This window comes from Chelonia mydas, chromosome 1 (assembly GCF_015237465.2).
Source record: "Chelonia mydas isolate rCheMyd1 chromosome 1, rCheMyd1.pri.v2, whole genome shotgun sequence".
In the NCBI taxonomy this organism is placed as follows: domain Eukaryota; kingdom Metazoa; phylum Chordata; order Testudines; family Cheloniidae; genus Chelonia; species Chelonia mydas.
The window spans coordinates 241666207-241688041 of NC_057849.1; the positions used below are offsets into that span (position 1 = coordinate 241666207).

General features: G+C 41.3%; 2 protein-coding genes across 7 annotated transcripts in view; one reads left to right on the plus strand and one right to left on the minus strand.

Moving 5' to 3' along the window:
- Positions 1 to 13503, minus strand: part of DENND5B (DENN domain containing 5B) — a 176269-nt gene extending 162766 nt beyond the window's left edge. The window contains exon 1 of one of the 3 annotated variants that reach the window (XM_037878454.2): positions 12994 to 13503. In XM_037878454.2, the coding sequence (XP_037734382.1) occupies positions 12994 to 13105 (112 nt within the window). In that variant the 5' untranslated portion in view covers positions 13106 to 13503. Of the gene's footprint in view, positions 1 to 12470; positions 12684 to 12993 lie in introns of those variants that run through there. The other 2 variants (XM_037878445.2, XM_043540835.1) reach the window with 2 other exon arrangements.
- Positions 13504 to 13574: 71 nt separating this feature from the next.
- Positions 13575 to 21835, plus strand: part of ETFBKMT (electron transfer flavoprotein subunit beta lysine methyltransferase) — a 50601-nt gene continuing 42340 nt past the window's right edge. For all 4 annotated transcript variants that reach the window (XM_027829711.3, XM_027829712.3, XM_043540853.1 and 1 more), the window contains exon 1: positions 13575 to 13726. The gene's annotated coding sequence lies outside the window, so the exon portion shown is untranslated. The remainder of the gene's footprint in view (positions 13727 to 21835) is intronic.

Genomic DNA, 21835 nt, shown 5'->3' on the forward strand with positions numbered 1-21835 from the left:
AGCACAAAAAGGAGTCCACAGAAGAGATCTGAACTGGTGCTTTTTTTTCCTGCTCCAAGTCTATACCAGCTCTCTCAACTGCGTTAATTCTGATGGAAAGACGGATGGAAATCCACATACATTGTGTGTTGCACTCTGGATGTAAGACATGGGCTCACTCTAGTTCAACTGTTGTGCAGCCAGCAGGAACAAAAACGGGCACTAAGCTTTCTGAGGTTATGATTAGGGCAACCTCATTGGAAAGTTCTGCTCTTTTTCACCTGCTGGTTAGGACAAAAGAGCACAGAAGAGGGGACAGGAGTAGTTCAGGAAAACTGTTTCTGAGAGACATCCAACCTGTATTACGTACAACAGTAGAAAACTATTTCATGGTACACAACACACTACGCGATGCTGCACAATACATTTTTCTTAGGAGCTTCAAAAAGGAAAAGACGAAACAAGCAACCAAATATGCACTCGGAATCTCACAGTGCTATGGTTAAAGATCAATATGGTTAAAAAGTCACTACTCTGATAGAGGATTTACGAGACAGTCTTCAGGCACTTTCTGTTTATATATAGGACATAACACACTTTTTAGTTATGCCAGCCAAGATAGAGGTCCACATTTAAATTACAATATATATGACTGCTTAGTAACATTTCTTAGACAAAGAATATTTAGATCTTAGTCATTCCTCAGTTTAAAAAAAATCCAATATTAAATCCGAATGTTCCTGCTTGGACTAAAAATTGCACAACATCTGGTGTCACATCTTTAAATCCTGAAAAAGTCTACATATCTGCAAGTAGTAGAGCAGACAATCCACTCAAAGTAGTATTATCTTGGGAAAAGGATGATCACACAACCCATCTGTGCGGAGTAGTTGCCAGTCATTGTGATCTTTGTAGACAAACACTGAGTTGAATGATAATTGTAGTGACTGCAGCCGAAGGTCACAAAATGAAAAGTGGTGCATTATGTATATTTAAAAACTTGTTCTTCAAAATGATTCGTATTTAACAATATAATGAAATAAGTAAACCACACAAGAATACACCATTAGAAATTTTAAGACTAATTTGTTTGCTTTTAAGAGGTACAGCAATAGGATTTTCACGGAGAACCAATGAGAAACAAAACATTCCTGATAATCTGTCAAAATGGTCACTCTTCTGCATTTCTTCCGAATATCCTTTCATTTTCCATCCATCAACATCTCATTTTACTCAGTATTGTGCCGTTTCTGAATGTTCTGCTCTCTTTCAGTACTCAGTCATGGGAGTTAATATTTATACAGATTAACAAAAAAGGCTTTATACATGGGAACTAGCTATACTCATAACTTCGTTGTAATGCTAGCTTCCGAGATAGAAATCAATTTCCTTATTTTAATACAAAATTCTGAAAACTAACATTTTACAACTTGTTTAATACCATCACCTAGTATGGAAGAAAAAAAGATTAGCAGTTAGAGACTGCAGAGAAAAAAATATACTATCACATGATTAAATAATTGAGCAGCAAGTCCTTTCTTGCAACCCACTGACAACTAAAAGCAAAAAATATTTATCCAATTGCAAGCTGCTTTCATTGGTCTTATTATATTAGTTTATGATGTAAAACAAAAAGACCCAATCATTAATCAAGAAAAAAAGGTCAATGTGTGTTCTTCCTACACTACTACAGGAGGCTCCATCTGTCTCCCAACTTTCAATGGGCAGACTAAAAGCTCATTCCCTAACCAAGTTATAAATATCTTAGTACATTTCATTGATAGTAGTAGTTGAGTAAATTATAGTAGAATCATGACGCAAAGCATTAAACACTTTACATCTATTCTTTCATTGATAAGAATCCCGAAGCATTTTAGTGCTGGAGAGCCCAAATTTCAGAGATGTGTGACTGCAGGAATAGCATATAGAAGTCAGGCATGCAATTGTATGCACAAGTGTGCAGTTAAGACACATAGCTGGTAATTTTGTGCAAGAAAATATTAATATGCATGAATGTGTAGATAAGCACAAAATACTTACTTTTTAAAATAATGGAAATTATATACATGTCACTAGCAGGTAAAACTATCTGCAGCAGCCAATGTATATAAATGACACCTCAGATTAAGAAAAAAATTCTGCCATTGTCAACATAGAATGGCTGTCACTATGCCTTATAGGGCTTTGCAGATTAAATCCTTCATCCCTCCCCACATCTCTCCCTTTTACAGGACCCAAGTGAATAGGGAAAAGCTGGGGAGGGGAAGGGGGGAGGCAAGGAGGAGGAGTCATTCTGACTTCCCCACTGTGAAGGTCCACTGAAGTCCTGAAAATATTATGTAGGTTGCCTGGAAGCAGGGTGCATTTTATGGCTGAATTAAAACCTGTTAAATAATTAGATTAGCTAGCACTAGATACTTCACATTATCACTTCAGTCCCCCTTTAAAAAAAAAAAAAAAAAAACAAAATAAAAAAAAGAGAGAAACAAGCAAGCTGCTAGTTAACTGAAATTAAGCATACATATTCCATGGTGAATAATTTTTTTTTTTCCCCCAGTGTGAATTTTAGAGAAGTTTCACATTGGTTCTTGTTTTGTTTTCAGAAGCATCTTTTAATATGAGTTTTTAAAAGGTTATTTTTGTATTAAAAATATATATATTCTTTGAAGATCCATCGAGCACATTCTGATAAAAGTTACGTTAACTTTTACACCATTACTCAGAGCAGGGTCATTTCAGAGCTAGAAGATCTTTAAGCTTATTTTTTAAAAAAGTAACTGCTGTATCAGGGAATGCTCCTTCAAAAATTCAAACTTCAAATATCCACATTGAAATGCTGAAGTTTTTACATTAAATCCACGAGTAATAAGATTTAGTTTTACATTAAGAGGTGACATAACAGATGTTTTTAGTATGCATAGTAAAGAGACATCCATTTCCAACTAGGTCACTGATTTGGTATGCAACCTGAACATCACTATTAACAAGGCAGCTATGAAAAAGCCTGATGAATCCTTATTTCCAACTGTCTGCTGCAGGTGCCAAGGATAACCTTATCTTGAGCAATGTTACCAATGCAGTCAAGTCCTTGTAAACAAGCTCTTGAATAGTGGTACATTAAAGAGACATATCAGGTAGGGTACAACATTTACTATTCTTTCAGCCTGTCAACCATCCTCGAGCTCTCTTTTTTTAAAATGAATCCTAGCAAGGACCTCTGTATCCTAGGCTAGTTAAAAAAGCCATTTATGAAAACATTGTTAATTTTGGGGTGGGAATGTCTACAAGTCCGTTTCCCCCCTACCCCTGGCCTTTATACAAACTACATTCCAGGTCTTTACTGTTCAACAGTGTTCTTTTAATATGTCTGTCACATGTTCTTCTATGAGATTTTCTACACAACACTACACTATTGTGCTAGTGCAGCAGAACTAAACTAGACTATGAAGATACTAGACTTGTTCATTTTCAGTTCTGAGTGAAGTAGAAAGACTGAAAAAGAAACCCAACAGGTGAGAAGTACATTAGGTTCTCTTTTGTGTACTGTGAATGATTCCAGGTTACTTTTAGCTTCCTCTTTTTAAAAGTTTTATTAGTGTAGGAGGCATTTATTTTCATAGGCAAATGCAAGTGAATGGTTAAAACTGTTTCAGAGAAAAATATGGTCAAACATAGTAAGAGTTCATCTACAGTATGTATAACTGAAAATAAAGAACTCACTGTTATGGTTAGAATAAATTAATACAGTACAACAAATAGTGACACCAGTAGTGATAAGTTAGCTGGGTAACCAAACAGCCAGTCTCCTTATTAGAGACTAGTGTAGCTGGATTCTCTGCTAGTCAATAACATTGACAAATATGAATAAAAGATCCCTTGTTTCCTTTGGCATCAAGATTTTTCCTAGGGGAGTATATTTTTACTATGTAATTCAGAAAGTTATAAGAAGCAGTGCACTGACTTTCCATTATATACTAATTCTAGGATTGTGTATTTTGAAAGAAAAAGTCTTGTCTAATTTTTTCACTTTAAAGTGGCCATTGGTCTCACTATCAAAAATATATTATAGGCAGATTTTTGGGTCAAAGGATATTGAGGTTGTTAACTCTTGTTATGAGCGGCCACATTATGCCAGGAATAGATTGACACAGGACACTCTCAGTAACTTGGGAATTAGTTACTGGCAACTGGCCAGTTAGAAAACAGGTCATTTTTGAGGAAGGCGTTTTCGCTGGGGGGGGGGAGTTGTTATCTGTATAATGTGGAATAGGCTCAAATTAATTTCATTGTATTTGACAGTCTCTTTAAATTTGATTGAAAATACTTGGGAATTAATGATGGTCTTAGATTCATTGGGCCTAAGCATTTGCTTATCACATGCATAAGTAATTTAATAGCAAAAAAAAAAAAAAAAAGTTACAGAACAAAGTGTTACTGCCGTGATCTACCCTTAAGTTGGACGCTGTTTCAGGGGAACAGAACTACATGATCCCATTTATGTACTATTTGTAGCACTGTCACAAGATGATGAAAGTGAAGAGTATCACCATATTCCCTTTAACTAGACGGGTGACAGATCACATAAGTAGATCAAGATCAAAAAAAGCAATTCTCATCTACACTGACAAAAATCTAAGACAGAACTTTTAAACACACCAGGAACACTGTTTACCATATATATTTCCCCATGTTTTCTTGTACATAGTGTTTTATTATGTGAACCCCAGCTCGTCCTTATCAGCTATTACAATAGAAAGTCTACTCACTCCATCCAAATGTACACCCCATTGTGTGTGTGACACTCAGTAAAACCTGTTGAGATCACCCATTACTCCTCTTGCAGACCTTCTCTCCTAGCATTTCGTTTTAGAAAGCGTCCCCTTCTGTTCAAGCGATGATGTTAAAACTGCATCACTTCCAAGAGCTCTGACGGAGTTCCAAGTCCCCAAACAATTCCATCACAACCCCACACTCTTGAGATGCAAGAAAAAGTTAATTGACTTGTATGTTGTCAGTAACCAAGCTACTCTGTCTGTTCTTTCCAAAGTCACATCATGATGGTTTAACCTTAACAATTCCACGTTAAATTTATAAAGGCCCCAGACTCTGCATCTTTATTTTAAGAAAAAAAAAAGAGTTGGAATTAAGAAAGACTTTGGACTGTCTGTTCATTTACAATTCTAACAAGAAAAAAAAAAAATTCAGGAACAGGAACTGCAACTCTGACAAGATCCCTTGCTATGGTCTTGTCTACACAAAGAAGTTAACCAGCATTATTATTACTATACTTCAACAAACCGAATTGAAAGAACGCCATTATTATTCTGAATGTGGGGGTCCACATGGGGAATTATACCAACATAACTGTAATGGTGAAATTATGTTATAGTAGGGCCAGTAAGGCTGTCTCTAAACTGGGAAACTAAGTGAGAATTTTAATGGCCCTCTACGCAATTTACAACCCACAGAGTAAAGGAAGATTTTCCATTTGTTTATCGAACATCTATTCCTACAAGACATTGAGGCAGTTTCCTTACTAAAATATCTCACCTTATAATTAGGGCTGTCGATTAATCACAGTTAACTCACGTGATTAACTCAAAAAAATTAATCACACTGTTAGACAATAGAATACCATTGAAATTTATTAAATATTTTGGATGTTTTTCTACATTTTCAAATATATTGATTTCTATTACAACCCAGAATACAAAGTATACAGTGCTCACTTTATATTATTTTTTATTACAAATATTTGCCCTGTAAAAATTATAAATAGTATTTTTCAATTCACCTCATACAAGTACTGCAGTGAAAGTGCAACTTTATATATAGTTACATAACTGCATTCAAAAACAAAACAGATGTAAAACTTCAGAGCAGGGATGGCCAACCTGAGCCTGAGAAGTAGCCAGAATTTACCAATGTACATTGCCAAAGAGCCACAGTAATACATCAGCAACCCAGCATCCGCTCCACCCCCCTGCTCCCAGCACCTCCCACCCACTGGCTGCCCCGCCGATCAGCACCACTTCCTCCTTCCCCGCACCTCTCAATCAGCTGTTCTGTGGCATGCAGGAGGCTCTGGGGGGTAGGGTGAGGAGTGAGGGGAACAACAGGCTCAGGGGAGGGGGCGGGAAGGGATGGAGGCAGGGCCGGGCCTGTGGCAGAGCCAGGGCTTGAGCAGTGAGCACATTGGAAAGTTGACGCCTGCAGCTCCAGCCCCGGAATCAGTGCCTATACAAGGAGCCGCATATTAACTTCTGAAGAGCCGCATGTGGCTCTAGAGCCACAGGTTGGCCACCCCTGCTTTAGAGCCTACAAGTCCACTCAGTCCTACTTCAGCCAATCGCTAAGACAAACAAGTTTGTTTACCTTTATGGCAGATAATGCTGCCTGCTTCTTATTTACAATGTCACCTGAAAGTGAGAACAGGTGTTTGCATGGCACTTTTGGAGCTGGTGTTGCAAGGTATTTACATGCCAGATATACTAAATATTCATATGCCCCTTCAAGCTTTGGCCACCATTCCAGAGGACATGCTTCCATACTGATGATGCTCGTTAAAAAAGTAATGCGTTACTTAAATTTGTGACTGAACTCCTTGGGGGAGAACTGGGTGTCCTGTTCTGCATACATTTCATGTTATAGCACATGTTGTTCGTTTTAAGAATACTTTCACAGCAGATTTAACAAAACAACAAGAAGGTACCAATGTGAGATTTCTAAAAATAACTACAGCACTCAACCCAAGGTTTAAGAATCTGAAGGATCGTCCAAAATCTGAGAGGGACGAGGTGTGGAGCATGCTTTCAGAAGTCTTAAAAGAGCAACACTATGATGCAGAAACAACAGAACCTGAACCACCAAAAAAGAAAGAAAAAAAAAATCAACCTTCTGCTGGTGGCATCTGACTCAGATGATGAAAATAAACATGTGTCGGTCTGCACTTCTTTGGATAGTTATCGAGCAGAACCTGTCATCAGCATGGAAGCATGTCCCTTGGAATGGTGGTTGAAGCATGACGGGACATATGAATCTGTAGCGCATCTGGCATGTAAATATCTTGCCATGCCGGCTCCAATGGTGCCATGCACACTCCTGTTCTCACTTTCAGGTGATATTGTAAACAAGAAGCGGGCAGCATTATCTCCTGCAAATTGTAACCAAACTTGTTTATCTGAGCGATTGGCTGAAATAGGACTGAATGGACTTGTAGGCTCTAAAGTTTCACAGTTTTGTTTTTGTTTTCAGTTATGTAACAAAAATATATACATATATATGTGTGTGTATATATATACACGTATATGTATATATACACACACATATACATATACACACACACACACCACACATTTGTAAGTTGCACTTTCACAGTAAAGAGATTGCACTACAATACTTGTATGAGGTGAATTGAAAAATACTTTTTCTTTTGTTTTTTACAGTGCAAATATTTGTAATCAAAAATATAAAGTGAGCACTGTACACTTTTTGTATTCTGTGTTGTAATTGAAAACGTTTGAAAAGGTAGAAAACATCCAAAAAATATTTAAACAATAACAGAATACCATTTAAGAGCACAATTAACCACAATTAATTTTTTTAATTGCATGATTATTTTATTTACAATCTACTCTTTTGCTTACAATGGAACCTTTCTGAAGTTTTATTGTGATACCCGAGAGACAAGGTGGATGGGGTAAAATCTCATATTGGACCAACTTCTGTTAATGAGCGAGACAAGCTTTAGAGCTACAAAAAGCTCTTCTTCAGCTCTGGGAAAGGTACTGAGTGTCAAAGCTAAATATAAGATTGAAGTAACAGAGTTATGCTAAAACTCTCTCTTTAATCTTGTATTTAGCTCTGAAACTCTGAATACGAGGAGATTTTCTTCCAGCCTCAAAACCAGTTTTGTACTAGCGCCAAGTAGCTTCTTGGCTTGAAACCACATATATACTACATTGCAACACCTCCAGTATTCAACACACTGAAAGCCAGGTAATTAGAGACACATTTTCAGTAAGTTCAACTGCCAAAGAATTACCCTTAGGATAAAAAATATTAATTGGATATTATGGCATTGGATCCATTTCCTATTTGATAAAGAAGCACTCAAACTGAACTAATACTAAAGAGAGCAGAGAGGAACTAAGCAAAATAAGACATTGTTGCATTGTGATCGCAAATTTAATTTACAAGACAGCTTGTTTATAAACACTTGTTTACAAAATAAGTCACTAGGTTGTCTCCACAAAATTAAGCACAAGTAATTCACACACACAAGACCAATTTAGGTTTAAATGCAGGCAATGTGTACTACAAAGGCTATCCCTAGTTAAAGGGAACGCATAGGTCATGTAATTCCAGATGATGTTGGAATGCTGACTCATTTGGCAACTAGTCTGTAAGCCCCATGACTTAGTGAAGTGTCTGCGCTTCACTGCTGATCCCAAATGAGTCTCATGGGGGGGGGGGGAGGGGAATTGTTCTAAATTCTGTTCAAAAGTCATTCGGGAAAAAAAATACAGTACTACTGACATAGCAGGAGAGCTATCCTCTTCCAATTTCTGACATATTTTGAGTTCTCAACTATAACTCAATTCTATTAAGGCTACAGTTCAGCAAGGCACTTACAGATGTGCTTAACAGCATGTGAATAGTGACTTCAACAGGATTTACATACTTAAAAGTTAAGTATGTGCTTAATTACTTTAGTGACAGGAAAACTGTCCCCCAATCCAGCAGAGTAAGCTGTAGCTCACGAAAGCTTATGCTCAAATGAATTGGTTAGTCTCTAAGGTGCCACAAGTACTCCTTTTCTTTTTGTCCTTCTCCTGGAAGCCTATGGTTTATTGCAGTCCTTAATACAGAGATAGGAACCCGATCAAAGCTACATAATCCCATTACGCCAGTATTTAATTTTTTTTTAATTTTTTAAACATATACACAGAAGATGACAATCTACACAGATAGAGATGAATATATTTCTCTTTAACTGCTTCAAAGGTCTAATTTACACTACAGCCCCAGGCCAGTCCACACATATTTTATGTTGTACGAACAAGGAAGAAAGTAAGTTGCTATTCAGGCCCCTCTATCTCCATCATACAATAGTCAACAAGCCACTTCACTTGCCATTAAATCATACCCAAGGAAGAAGCCGTTACCATTGCCCAGACCGTAATCAAACTAATGTCCATGCTGCTGGCTTTGCAATATTTTTCCAATATCATAAATCTAATTTAAAATGTGAAGAGTAATTTACATTTCAATGCAATAAGATGCATTATCCTTACTACTGTGCTCTCATTACACCTTTATAATAAGATGCAAAGGGTCCAATAAGAACATTTTTTGTATTGCTGCAGCACTCAGAGGTCCTGAGGATCTGGGACACACTATGCTAGGCGCTATGCACAGATGTACTAGACAATCACTACACCAAAGAACTTACAGTCAAAGCATATGACAAGAGAAAACAGGTGGATGCAACAAATAAGCAGAGGAAGGTCAAGGTAACAGTGAGACAAACAAGTCTGGCACAATAAGCAACACATCTATTGCTTAGCCATACAATTTTGTTTAGTATGGTATGCCAGGGTTGGGGGCAAAGGAGTCCTTGGATGTTTTTACAGTGTTACTGTAAACATAATTACTGAGTTAAAGTATATTACTTTCATATGATTACACATTTTGTTACTAAGTTAAACAGCAATGTACCAGTAATGCACCTACTCAAGCAATATTGTTGGAATTGGACTACTTTAAAACTGGAGTTATTCTAATGCCTGTTTTATCAAAAGAGGTAAAGGCAGTATTTTTTTAAAGTGTTTTCACGTCATTTATTTGTAAACAAATATTTTAATACATCCCCTATGAGTTCTTCAGGTTTTCAACTATATTCCTGAAGAACTCATAGGGGATGTATTAAAATATTTGTTTACAAATATTTATCTTGTCCTAGACCTGACAATGCCAATTCTTCCTACTGAAAAAAAAAAAAGTCTGACTAGCGGTGTTAGAACTGGTGAACTGAAGACACTAAATTAACACATGAAATGAAACCGCAAAGAAGTACAGTATGTTATTTATATTCACCCACGAACAGGCCTCATTTTGTCTTACAATTTCTACTTAAGCGGTTTCACATAGTAAGTCAGCTAATTCATACCTGAGGTGGTGATAAACTCTTCCAAAAACAGTGTTGGCTAGCAAGTTATTTTCAGAAACAGGAATAAGAAATGACAAATGTTAAAACCTTAAAAGGTTATGCAACTCAGAGATTTAGTACACGGGTCACCTTCAGTGGTGAGATGCCACATAAACCAGGAGTTTTCTAGTGAAACTAGCAGAATTTAGATGTGCAAATGACAGTAATGCTACACAATAAAAGCAAAAAGTTTAAAAGGTGTGCAATTAAAGTCTCAACTTTAAAATCAAGAAATTCTAAATTAACAGTCCTAGCATTACCTTAGCTATTCGCCTAGTGCACAGCACACAGGGTCTTTCATTATGTGATTACACAATTTACATTAATACAAAGGGACAGATGCAATTATTTTGAACCTTAGTCTAAAATACATTAATCAAGAGAATGAAATTCAAATTGTGTTGGTCTCACTAAAAAAATTCAGAAAATAAAGTTCTTTCTATTATTGTCCAGTATGTCAAGATCTGTTATATAATGAAAATCCATACCGCAGCGCATGCTTACCATCAGGCAGATATAAGCCTCCCACAGCAACCTTACTCCCTGATTCTGTAAATGTTTACATACATGTGTAACTTTACTCAAATACATAGTCCTATTGACAGCAATGGGGACTACTCATGAGAGTAGTCAAATTATACATGTGCATAACAGTTTGCAGAATTAGGGCTCTAGTGTGGAATTTCTTGACTGTGCAATTAAACCTCACACAAAGCTGTGGTTGGTTTAATGTTTTGGTATTTTTTTAAAGTTAAAATTCAATTTTTAATAACTTTCTTTCTAATTATTTGTTCCCTAAACTTCAACTGCCTTTATTTGACTGTACAATCCTGAAATACAGTTGCATGGATTTTCTATTAACTTCCCAAGATATTCAACTCAATGCTAAGAACAAGTATGAGTAACCTCATCTCCAAAAGTTATTTCAGAAAGTCAAAATTTGGGTCTCTATAAATGTGCAGTAAATGTTGTCACTTTTACACTGGGATATTCCCTCCTGGATTCTATGAAAAATGTGGAGAAAATCCTGCCAGAATAATTATTCTTTATTTCACCCAGTCTTTCAAACCCCCTCCTCCCTTCAACATTTTATTATTCCATTCAACATTTCCAATCCCCTTAGATTTTTTCTTTTATTCCTGACTTAAATTGGAAACGGAAGGAGGGATGGTGTCACATTTGATAGAACATTCAGTTATTTTATATTTGAAACATTCTCTTTTTGCAGTGTCCACCTAAGGGAGTCCCACTACACTGGGTGAAGCACAGCCACAGTACATTATAAACATACAGACCAACAGTGAATAAATGCGGACTTTCTGATTTTCATCAGTAAGATTCATGGATAAACACCCCATTTTAATCATTTCTGCACTGGCCGTCAAATTGAGTATGGAAACAGTATATAAAGTGGTTCCACATAAACCAGTTTCTAACAATTTTACCACCTCCACGCTGGCTGGACAAGTTGTGTCTTTTTAAAAAGACACTTTTAATCACTTTCTCACCCCCATTCCCGCAAAAAAGAAAGGGGGGAGGAGAGAAGAGGTAAAACATTTTGATACAGGAGGACTGACGTAAGTTAACAGTACCCTCTTAGACAGGTTTCCTTTTCTGTTTGAAGCTGAATGCATTGGAGGACTTAAAATACAACTGCTGCCCAAGATTCTTGGTTCACCATCATGGAGAAGGCCTCTTAGTTTTCCCTGTATCCCTCTACATGAGTTGCACCCCCTCCTAACTCAGACCTGCAGTGAAATACTAGTGTGCTTCACACCCTCCAAAACAATTTACTTTGATTTTCTACTAATGGCAGAAAAACCCAAACCTTCAACAGGGAGAACCAGGGCAAGGACAGAAACAGACTGTTTCATAGCGCCAGAAGGTCCAAAGGTAGCTTTTCCTGCTCTTTGAGCCCAAGTTACCACGAAATGCACACGTTTCTGACTGATTACATCTTCACAGCAACCTCTGAAGTATGAGACAAATGCAGCTAAACTTAAAGGATAAAGTCCAAGTGGTAATAAGATTACAGCAGCACATCTAAATGTGATCTGCTTACTCCCACTGACATAACCAGTCCTAGCCACTGCAGCAGGTTTCTATAAAGCACCGCCACTGAAAGTGGGGCGGTGGGCAGAGGGAAGCCGGAAGCCTTTTCAGAGAACGGTGAATGCAATCGTGCTTTGCATCCAGTGGGTTTCTTGTGCTGCAATTAGTGGCTGGAACTCAGGCTTCTTGGGTGGGTGGGGAGCGTTCTAGCAATACAAGGAGACATTACCAAATCTGAGTTCAGGAGCAGCCTCCCCCCGGATTATTAGGCAAATCCCTTGAGAGCGACTCCCCGGGAGCGGACAAGGAACACAGTGAAGACGCCGAACAGCCTGTGCACCTCGATGTGCAGGGCAGAGAGTGCCCCGGCCTGCTGTAGGGGTTTGTGCACAGACACAGGCAGGCAGCCCCCGCGGGACCAGCATCCCCTGGGTGCGCTGCTCTCGCCGGGATATTAATAGCCGCTCTTAACCTGTTAGCGCGCAAACGCACCCGCCCAGTTGCCCCCCCCCCGACCCACCCCCGCCTGCTAATACTGCGGAGCGGAGAACACATCGCAATGACAGTGCGGGCAAACACACGCTACCGCCATCCGGGGCGGGGGGCTGCAGAGAAAGGGGCTCCAGGGCGCAGCCTGGGAGGACACGGCAGAAGAAGGCTGCAGCCCGGATGAAGGGGCAATGAAATGCAGCCCGGGAACCACCCGGCGGCCCCTGCCCGCTGCGGCGCAGCGCCCACCCCCGCTGGCTTACCGGCCAGTTCGTCGGGCTCCAGCCCGCTGTCCGCGTCGGTCCCGCACAGCACGAAGTAGTGAGCGAAGCGGCAAGGCGCCGAGCCGGGCCCGGGGGCAGCGCTCCCGCTCATCCCTGCTGCTGCTGCTGCTCTGCACTAGCCCCGGCGCGCGGCGGCCGGGCCGGGATCTCGCGCTCCTGCGGCTGGTCACAGCAGCGGCGTCTCCATCCCCAGCGGCAGGGTCTCGCGCGGGTCCTTGAGGCGGCGATTGAGGGGGGACGGGGGGGGCGCGCGCGCGCGCAGCAACCGCAACTCGCGCCGCTCCCGGCCTCTCTCGGGCCGCGGCTCGCGCTCCTGCAGGACCCCGCCGGGCACGAGAGCGCAGCGAAGGGCTCGCGCCGCCAGCAGCGAGCGCCCAGGCGGTGGCAATGCATGCAATGCCCCCAGCCGCTGTCAGCTGAGCTGGGGGGGGGGAAGCAAGCGCTGGCCGGGCTGAGCGTCCTCCCTGCTGCCGCAGCCAGTCAGAGCGAGGGGAAGGGGCGGGCACAGCGGGACATTTAAATCACTGCACGGCGCTGAGGGGCGGGTACCGGGGAGCCTCCCGCCCCGGCACACTCGGCCCCCTCCCGCCAGCCCAAGGCTGCAGTATTGCAGCGCGGCGCGCAGCTCTCTGCGCAGGTCACGGTGAACAACGTGAGCCCCCCAAGGAGCTGCGATCTCTCCCAGCAGGACTCCAGAGCAGACCCTGGAGAGGTAAAGGCGGAGCACGGTTTGTTTAGACTCACGGCCCAGTTCACGGCCTAGTCCTGGAGCTCGCCTCTGGCTGCCCAGTTGTGCTCCACAATCTCAGCTTTCGTTTTAGAAAAAGCCTATGGCAGGCCCTCCTGGTAGGGAAAACAATCCTGTAAGCTCTGCAGCCAATGCAGCGTGGGGTGTGCGGAGGTGCCAGCTGTCCCATTCAGCCAAATGAGACTTTTGGCAACATTTTAAAAATCATCTCACTGATTTTGGAGCCAAAGGCCTGGTGTACACTGAGGTACGTCTACACTACACAGCTTTTAGCGACGGGGCTGTGTCACTACAACTGTGCTGCTAAAAATGCGCAGTGTAGCCACTTTGTTTGTCGGCACTCCTGCCAACAAAAACTTCCACCCCCAAGGAGCAGTGTTTGTGTTGTCGGCAGGAAGTTTAAACCCCTCTGAAAGACGAAAGTTCTGTCATTCAATTGCCCGTGTAGCCATAGCCTTAAAATTTCTACTTGTACAGCTGCACCACTGCAGCACATCTGGGGAAGACACTCCATGCCAGTGGTTCTGAACCTATTTACCATTGTGGGTCGCATACAATACTACCTCTATGGCCCTGAGCATGTCTCGTGGGCCACAGCTCTGTGCTGATTGGGCTGCAAGCGACCCCCTGGCCGCATGTTGAGAACGACTGCTCTGTGCAGACCAGAGAAAACTCACCCATCAGCATAATAAAACCACCCCTGCGAGAGGCAGAAGCTATGTCGGCAGGAGAAACTCTCCCGCCGACATAGCACTGTGCACACTGGCACTTATGTCAGTGTAATTTATGTCGCTCCAGGGGGTGGAATATTCACACCCATGAGTGACAAGCTTTGCCGACATAGGCGATAGTCTAGTCGTAGCCTTAGGTACAGGTATAGTCAGTACTAGGTCAACAGAAGACTTCTAGGTGGATTAATTACAGCGATGGGGAGAACCCCTCCGATTGCTGTAATGAGTGTCTCCAACAAAGCGCTACAGTGGTGCCACTGCAGCATTCCTAATGAGGAAACAGTCTTAGGCTGACCTAGCTATGTCACTCAGAGGCTGCGAATTAGGTTCTTCTGTCAACCTAGCTACCACCTGTAGAGGAGGTGAACTAACTAGAACAGTGGAAAAACTCTTTCCGTCGCTGTAGGATGTGTCTACGCTACAGTTGCTGCACCATAGCTTGCCATTGTAGCATCTGTAATGTAGACAAACCCTAAGTCCCATTTTCAGTGATGACTTAGATTTGTCTACACTACAGTAACTTAGGTGCTTTTGAGAATTTTACCCATTGACTCGGGAACTAAAGGTAACAATATTTGGCATAGTGAAAAACTGAAAATGTGTTTTAAAAAAGTATTGTAATGTAAAAATAAATAAGAAAGGTGCTACTGCACTGACTGTATTATTCAACTTTCATAAAAGCTTTATTTTTAAAATTTAGTTTGCAGAATTTCCACGACAGTGCTGCAGAATCCAGAATGTGTGTCCCCTGTGTGGCGTACACAGGATATTGATGTGCTTTAGTTTTTTGTGAGGCTTCTGGAAAAGTCTGTGTTCAGAAGGAATTTAAAGAGGGGAGGGTTGAGTACAGAGCACAGCCCAGACAGTGTGTTTGATGCTATGTAAACAGACAGGAAGATGCAATCGCTGCCTTGGGACTTGTCTATCCGGAGAATTTTAGAGAAAATTCCCACCAGTACTACCATTGTTTCAACTGCACAGCTGCTAGTGCTGGAGAGAGCCCTATATTATACAAGGCTCCAGTGGCATCCAGAGTAAATTTAATCAACACAGATAGAAGAATACCAGAAGCCGTCAGAACTCCTATAAGACACTCTAAAAATGTAAGGCAGACTAAAAGTGAATAATATTGTTAGAATTGGAAGAGGAATAGATTATTTTGGATTCTAATAATATTTACTTTAAAATCCATAAACTATTTTTGGAAACTGGCCAGTATAAAAACATTTCTGACTAGACTGTCAAAAATCAATAGGTGGCTGCTGAGCTACCTGTCCTCCTTCACTTGGCACCCACAAGGCATAAGCAAGAGTTCCACAAAACCATTAGCAGTCTATGGCTGCTTCATCACCTCCGTCTATGTCTACACTACAACTTATGTCGGCAGAACTTATGTCACTCAGAGATTTGAATAACACCCTCCCCCAACCCCCAACCCCGAGTGATGTAAGTTACACCAACGTAAGCACCAGAGTGGACAGCACTATATTGTTGGGAGAGCCTCTCCAACGGACAGCTTCTGCTACTCGTGGAGGTGGTTTTTATTATGCTGGGAGAGCTCTCTCCCATCGACATAGAAAGTCTTCACCAGATGCACTGCAGCAACACAGCTGCATTGGTGTCGCGGCAGTGCTGTATGTGTAGAAAAGCCCTTAAGAGGTAGCCTTTGGAAGTACCTACAAGTCTGCTTACTACAGTCATTGCCAAATGAATAATTAAGGAACCTATTAATCTATACTGTACAGTACTATCATAAATTCATTTCAGGACTATTCTGGTCTATTAACAATAGTTTTCAGTGTTGTTGTAGCCATGTTGGTCACAGGATATTAGAGAGACAAGATGGGTGAGGTAATATCTTTTGAGGGGAATCATGCTGTAAAAGAAATATTTCCCAACCCCCCTCTTTTGGCCTTCAAACAACCCCCCCCCCCCCCATCTCACCATGCTCATCATGAGAAGCAAGCACCCCATAGACCAGGACACACCAACTCAAAGCAGCACCAGACTCTGCCACAACAACAGATGCAAAACCTGCAGACAATATCTCCAATGCTAGGATGATCCATGCCCCCCACAACACACCATTCAAGATCCATGAGTCCTACACACAACTATCACATGTGGTGTACCTCATCCAGTGCACTAAATGTCCCAATAACAACCATGTGGGTGGAACCAGACAATCACTACACTCTCAAATGAACTCATACAAAAATTATAAAGGATAAAAAAACCCATATCACCTGTGGGCAAACACTTCACAACACAATCACTCCGTATCTGACCTTTCAGTCCTTGTCCTCAAAGGAAAACAGCACAACACCTTCAAAAGATGAGCCTGGGAGCTTATATTCATAACTTTGCTAAACACTAAAAATCATGGTCTTAATAAAGATACTGAATTATTGGCTTTTTACAGCAATCTGTAACCCACTAACCCCCCACCCCCCCGTTTTTGTCCTATGATTGCAGAGGTGTTAAAGGCCACTTGACTTGGAATGGTCTCTTACAATATGTGTTAACTCCTCATGCTAAACAATCTTTCCACCTTCTATTTAGCTGACTACCTTTCCCAGACCTGAAGAAGAGCTCTGCAGGCATGTCTATACTACCAACTTAAGTCGACCTATATTAGGTCAATTTACAGCCACTGCAGTAATTACTGCTGTTTTCATATCCACACTGCCCTCCTTCTGTCGGTGGTGTGCGTCCTCACTAGGAGCGCTTCCACCGACTTGAGCAGTTTTGGGGGCTGAGAGCCTGGGTTCTCAGCTCCGCACAGAGGTCCGCACTGGGAGCCCAGAAACTGCCCAGGCTCTCAGCTCCACTCCCAGCTGGGAGCCCAATCTAGGCTCTCAGCTCTGCTCCCTACTGGGAGACCAGCTACCGCCGGGGCTCTCAGCTCACTGCGGAGCTCCCTGGTGGGAACTGGACTGCCCGCCAGCTCCCCGCTGCCGCCCGGCTCCCCACTCTCCTCCAGGAGCCCAGCTGCCACCTGGGCTCTTGGTTCCCCACTCCCGCTGGGAGCCTGGGCAGCTATAGGGCTCCCAGCAGGGAGCAGGGAACCAGGAGCCACTGGGGGCAGCCAGGCTCCTAGCAGGGAGCTCAGGCAGCAGCCCAGCTGGGAGGGGGGAGCTGGGAACCTGAAGGGGAGCTGGGCTGTAGCTGGAGCCCCCACCATCCCCAGGGTGACAGTCTGAGCTGTGAGCCAGGCCTAGGGTTCACAGCAGGTAGCCTACCAGTCTTTCTTGTCAATTTCACGGCTCCAGCAGGGAGCGAAGAAATTGACAAGAATGAGGGGGAGGGATAGCTCAGTGGGTTGAGCATTGGCCTGCTAAACCCAGGGTTTTGAGTTCAATCCTTGAGGGAGGCATTCTGTATGACAGTTGTTTTAGGGGGAGGGATAGCTCAGTGGGTTGAGCATTGGCCTGCTAAACCCAGGGTTGTGACTTCAATCCTTGAGGGGGCCATTTGAGATCTGGGGCAAAAATTGGGGATTGGCCCTGCTTTGAGCAGGGGGTTGGACTAGATGACCTTCTGAGGTCCCTTCCAACCCTGATATTCTATGATCTATGACAGCTAACAGCAGATGTAAGTAATGCAGTGTCTACACCAACATAAGCCCTACGCCTCTTGTTGAGGCGGCGTTATTATGTCGGTGTAATAGAGCACTAACATAGGTGGGAGCAAGGCTGTAGTGTAGACACTGACACAAGTAGGTCAGCGTAAGCTGCCTTACATCAACCTAACTGTAGTGTAGACTGGGCCTCAATAGTAGCTCTAAAGTTTCTGTCTTTCACCAACAGACATTGGTCCAATAAAAGATATTACCTCACCCACCTTGTGGCACAGTAGTCCCCCATTGTATATAGGAATTACTAAGGTCAACACTGAAAGATAGGTTTCAGAGTGTTAGTCTGTATTCGCAAAAAGAAAAGGAGTACTTGTGGCACCTTAGAGACTAACAAATTTATTTGAGTATAAGCTTTCGTGAACTACAGCTCACTTCATCTGTAGGGTGGCAGTTTGTAGCAGTTGTTAAGCAGCACACAGCAGCCCAACAGCGTAAGAAAAGAAGAGAAGAATATCATATCTATATGGGAAAAAAGAGGAATTTACTGTATGCCAGTAGAATGTAGTTATCCAAATTAAATTTAGGTAGGATGCTAGCAAAAATTCTTGTGTACAAATTTAGAAACAACATTAATTATAAGGTTGCAATCATAGTAGAATGATAGTGTACTCATGTACACCTTAAAAAGACTGCATTTAAAAATGGCGATATACCCTCTGTGGGATTGCACTGATCATAAATTACAATTAAGATTTATTGATACATTTGATTTTAACCTACATTTTTATTTAACTTCTCTTTCTTATCTAGGGTTTTATAGTATGCCCATCACTGTATTGTTTGAATGCCTTACAAATTTTATGAGACAATTTTTTTTTTGTCATGAAGTCCCAGTTCCTATATTCCTGTGATTGTGTAAAAGGCTCATCTTTCATTCAAATATATAAAAAAATACATTTTTATTCCTTATGGTTGAGGTGACAAGCTTGAACATGTGAACCCCAAAGGCTCAAAAACCAGAAGGCAAATAAAAAGGATAAAAAATGGTACTATTTTAAAAATCTCATGATTTTTCTAAGGCAGTTATATGGGATGAAATCTTGGCTCCATTGAAGTGATTGTTTAAACTCCTATTGACTTCAATAGGCCAGGATTTCACTTTTTTTTTTTTTTTTTATTTTTTAGCCTGACTCATTATTTTTGAATGCTTGGGATTGGCAACACTGCATAGCAACAGATCCTAACCCCGTTTTAATCACTTAGCTCCACTGACTTCAACATAGCTATGTCAATTTGCAACAGCAGAGGATCTGGCCTATAGAATCTAGGAGGAGGGAATTTTTTGGTTTGTTTACATGCACTGTTATTGCTGAAGAGTGAGAATGAAGAAGTGTTTTATATTTTGCTGTGAAGGCAGTGAGGCTTATAGTCACTCTGACGTGTTCCAGGAATGAGTTTAGTCTGGTTTTCTCCCCATTTCCTTAATCCCCTTGTTTTAGTATTACATGATAGCTGAAAAATCTTAGGAAGCTCAGTTGTTTGATTCACCCACTTTGGATGATGGAATCTGAGGTTCAAAGACATTAGAGATTAAAATACCTACTGAAGGACCCATTATCCAGTAGTGATATGCCCCCCTCTTTACCCTTGCAGGACTGCTTCCTACACTGTATTTTCTAGAGTTTTATTGTGTCTAATTTATAATAATCAAACTGTCAGGCTTCCACAATGTGTCTTAGACAACCATTCCACCATCTAAACTATCTATTTGTAAGGAAGTTTCTCCCAATACTCAACATATAATTTATCTTTCTTCATTTCATCCCATTATTACTCATGGTCCTTGTACCATCATAAATATTCTCCCATCCTGGTGTTTATACCTTTCAATTATTTGTTGACCACTATGTCCCCTTTCAGTTTTCACTTAGAAAAAAAAGCTCTCTACATTTAGACATTTAAATCTTTCCTTATAAATCATCTCCTCCAACTGCCTAATAATTTGCTCTGCTTTTCTCTGAACTCCCTCAGATTTAGCAATCTCTCTCTGATAATGAAGTGTCTAGAACTGAACTCAGTATTGCAGGTGTGATAGCACCAGAGCCATATGCAGAGGGAGAAGTGGAGATGTGATTTGATGTTTCTGTGTAAGCAGCCCCAAATTACAGTGGCCTTTTTTAATGACCACAAGTTATATCTGCTCTCAGTGTCAAACTCTCTCTCAATGACAGGCTTCAGAGTAACAGCCATGTTAGTCTGTATTCACAAAAAGAAAAGGAGTACTTGTGGCACCTTAGAGACTAACCTATTTATTTGAGCATAAGTGAACTGTAGCTCACGAAAGCTTATGCTCAAATAAATTGGTTAGTCTCTAAGGTGCCACAAGTATCTCTCAATGGTGGGCATTCCAGCTCACCCTTTTTTGCTTTTAAGCTACTTACATTGATGTATTGTCAACAGATATTTTTTCTATAAACAGAAAAAAATTAAAATCTGCTCATGTGCACGTCATTTCTCTGGCTGCAGCATGGAGTTTATCAGGATTTTTGCCAGTTCTAAGTAGGATCAGCTAAGTGGCTTTTTATTTTCCCTACATCTCACCAAGAGCTAAGTTACTTTATGTAGTTTGGTTTGTTTATTAACTTACTTCTGTTTGACCATTCAGCTCTAGATCACATGCCTAGAGTTCACTCAGGCCCTCACTTTCATCCAAACCAAACTTTTTTTTATTGAGATAATACTAATACTTGTTCCTTTGTTGCAGGCTTCTCTGCTGGAGATGAGTATATGATGTAGCATCCCTGAAAAGCAGTAAATACAAGATATTTAAAGCTATATGAATTAGATCCCTCCCAAACAAAGTACTCAAAAGCTTTAACTTTTCAGTGCTGACTTTTCACTTATGTAAGGGGCAATTCTGTAATGGTGTGTTTTAGCCATCTCCTACACAGAGCAATAATTTTTATTCAAATATACTACTCATATACAGAGACACTTCAATCACACTAATAATAAATATAAAATTATAAAATAGAACCCTTTAGAATGTAACTATAAATATCCAACAAACCCATTCTCTTGACACACACAGGTTTCAGTCACCAGTACTCTGCCTGATCTACCCTTAGGGTCAGCCCTCCTTCACACCTTCCCTCCTGTTGTTGTAAGTATAGCTTCAACAGAACCAATAGAAGAGCCAGGTACTTCCTTCTGAGTTTCACCCGAGTATTCATTTCTTCTTTTAATAAAGAGGAAGCCCCAGGCCTCGCATTGTCCCTTGCAAAACCACTCAATTCATCCTCAGTAACCCTAGCAGACCCAGCTGCCTCACAAGCACTTCACTGGGTCAAGTGTCTGTGAACTAGCAAGTAGTGACATGGCCCCCTCTGGGCAGGATTTTTCTTGTCCAAATCCCCCCATATAAGTTGTTCTTATCCAGTCTGATTCTTTCCAGACTCGTCTAGTTTGAGACACAGCAAGTTGCTTTCTTTCATGATTTACTCGTTGTTCTTTACCCTGGTTCCTAATAGGAGTCTGTAGGTTTTTTGGAAGATCTTTGATGAGGAAAATATTCAGTAGCAAGCACAGCTAGCAATGTGCAGGGTACTAATTATACCCAGATGCTTTTCCTTAGATCTTGTGACAATAGCTTTTTTTCACGTCAGTGTCTGGCCTAGAGATTCAGTTTATGCCCAGCTTTTCTTGTCTGTATTCTTCCCTGGGCCTGGCTCTCCATTGCCTTGCACTATTTGTTGTCATTTACAC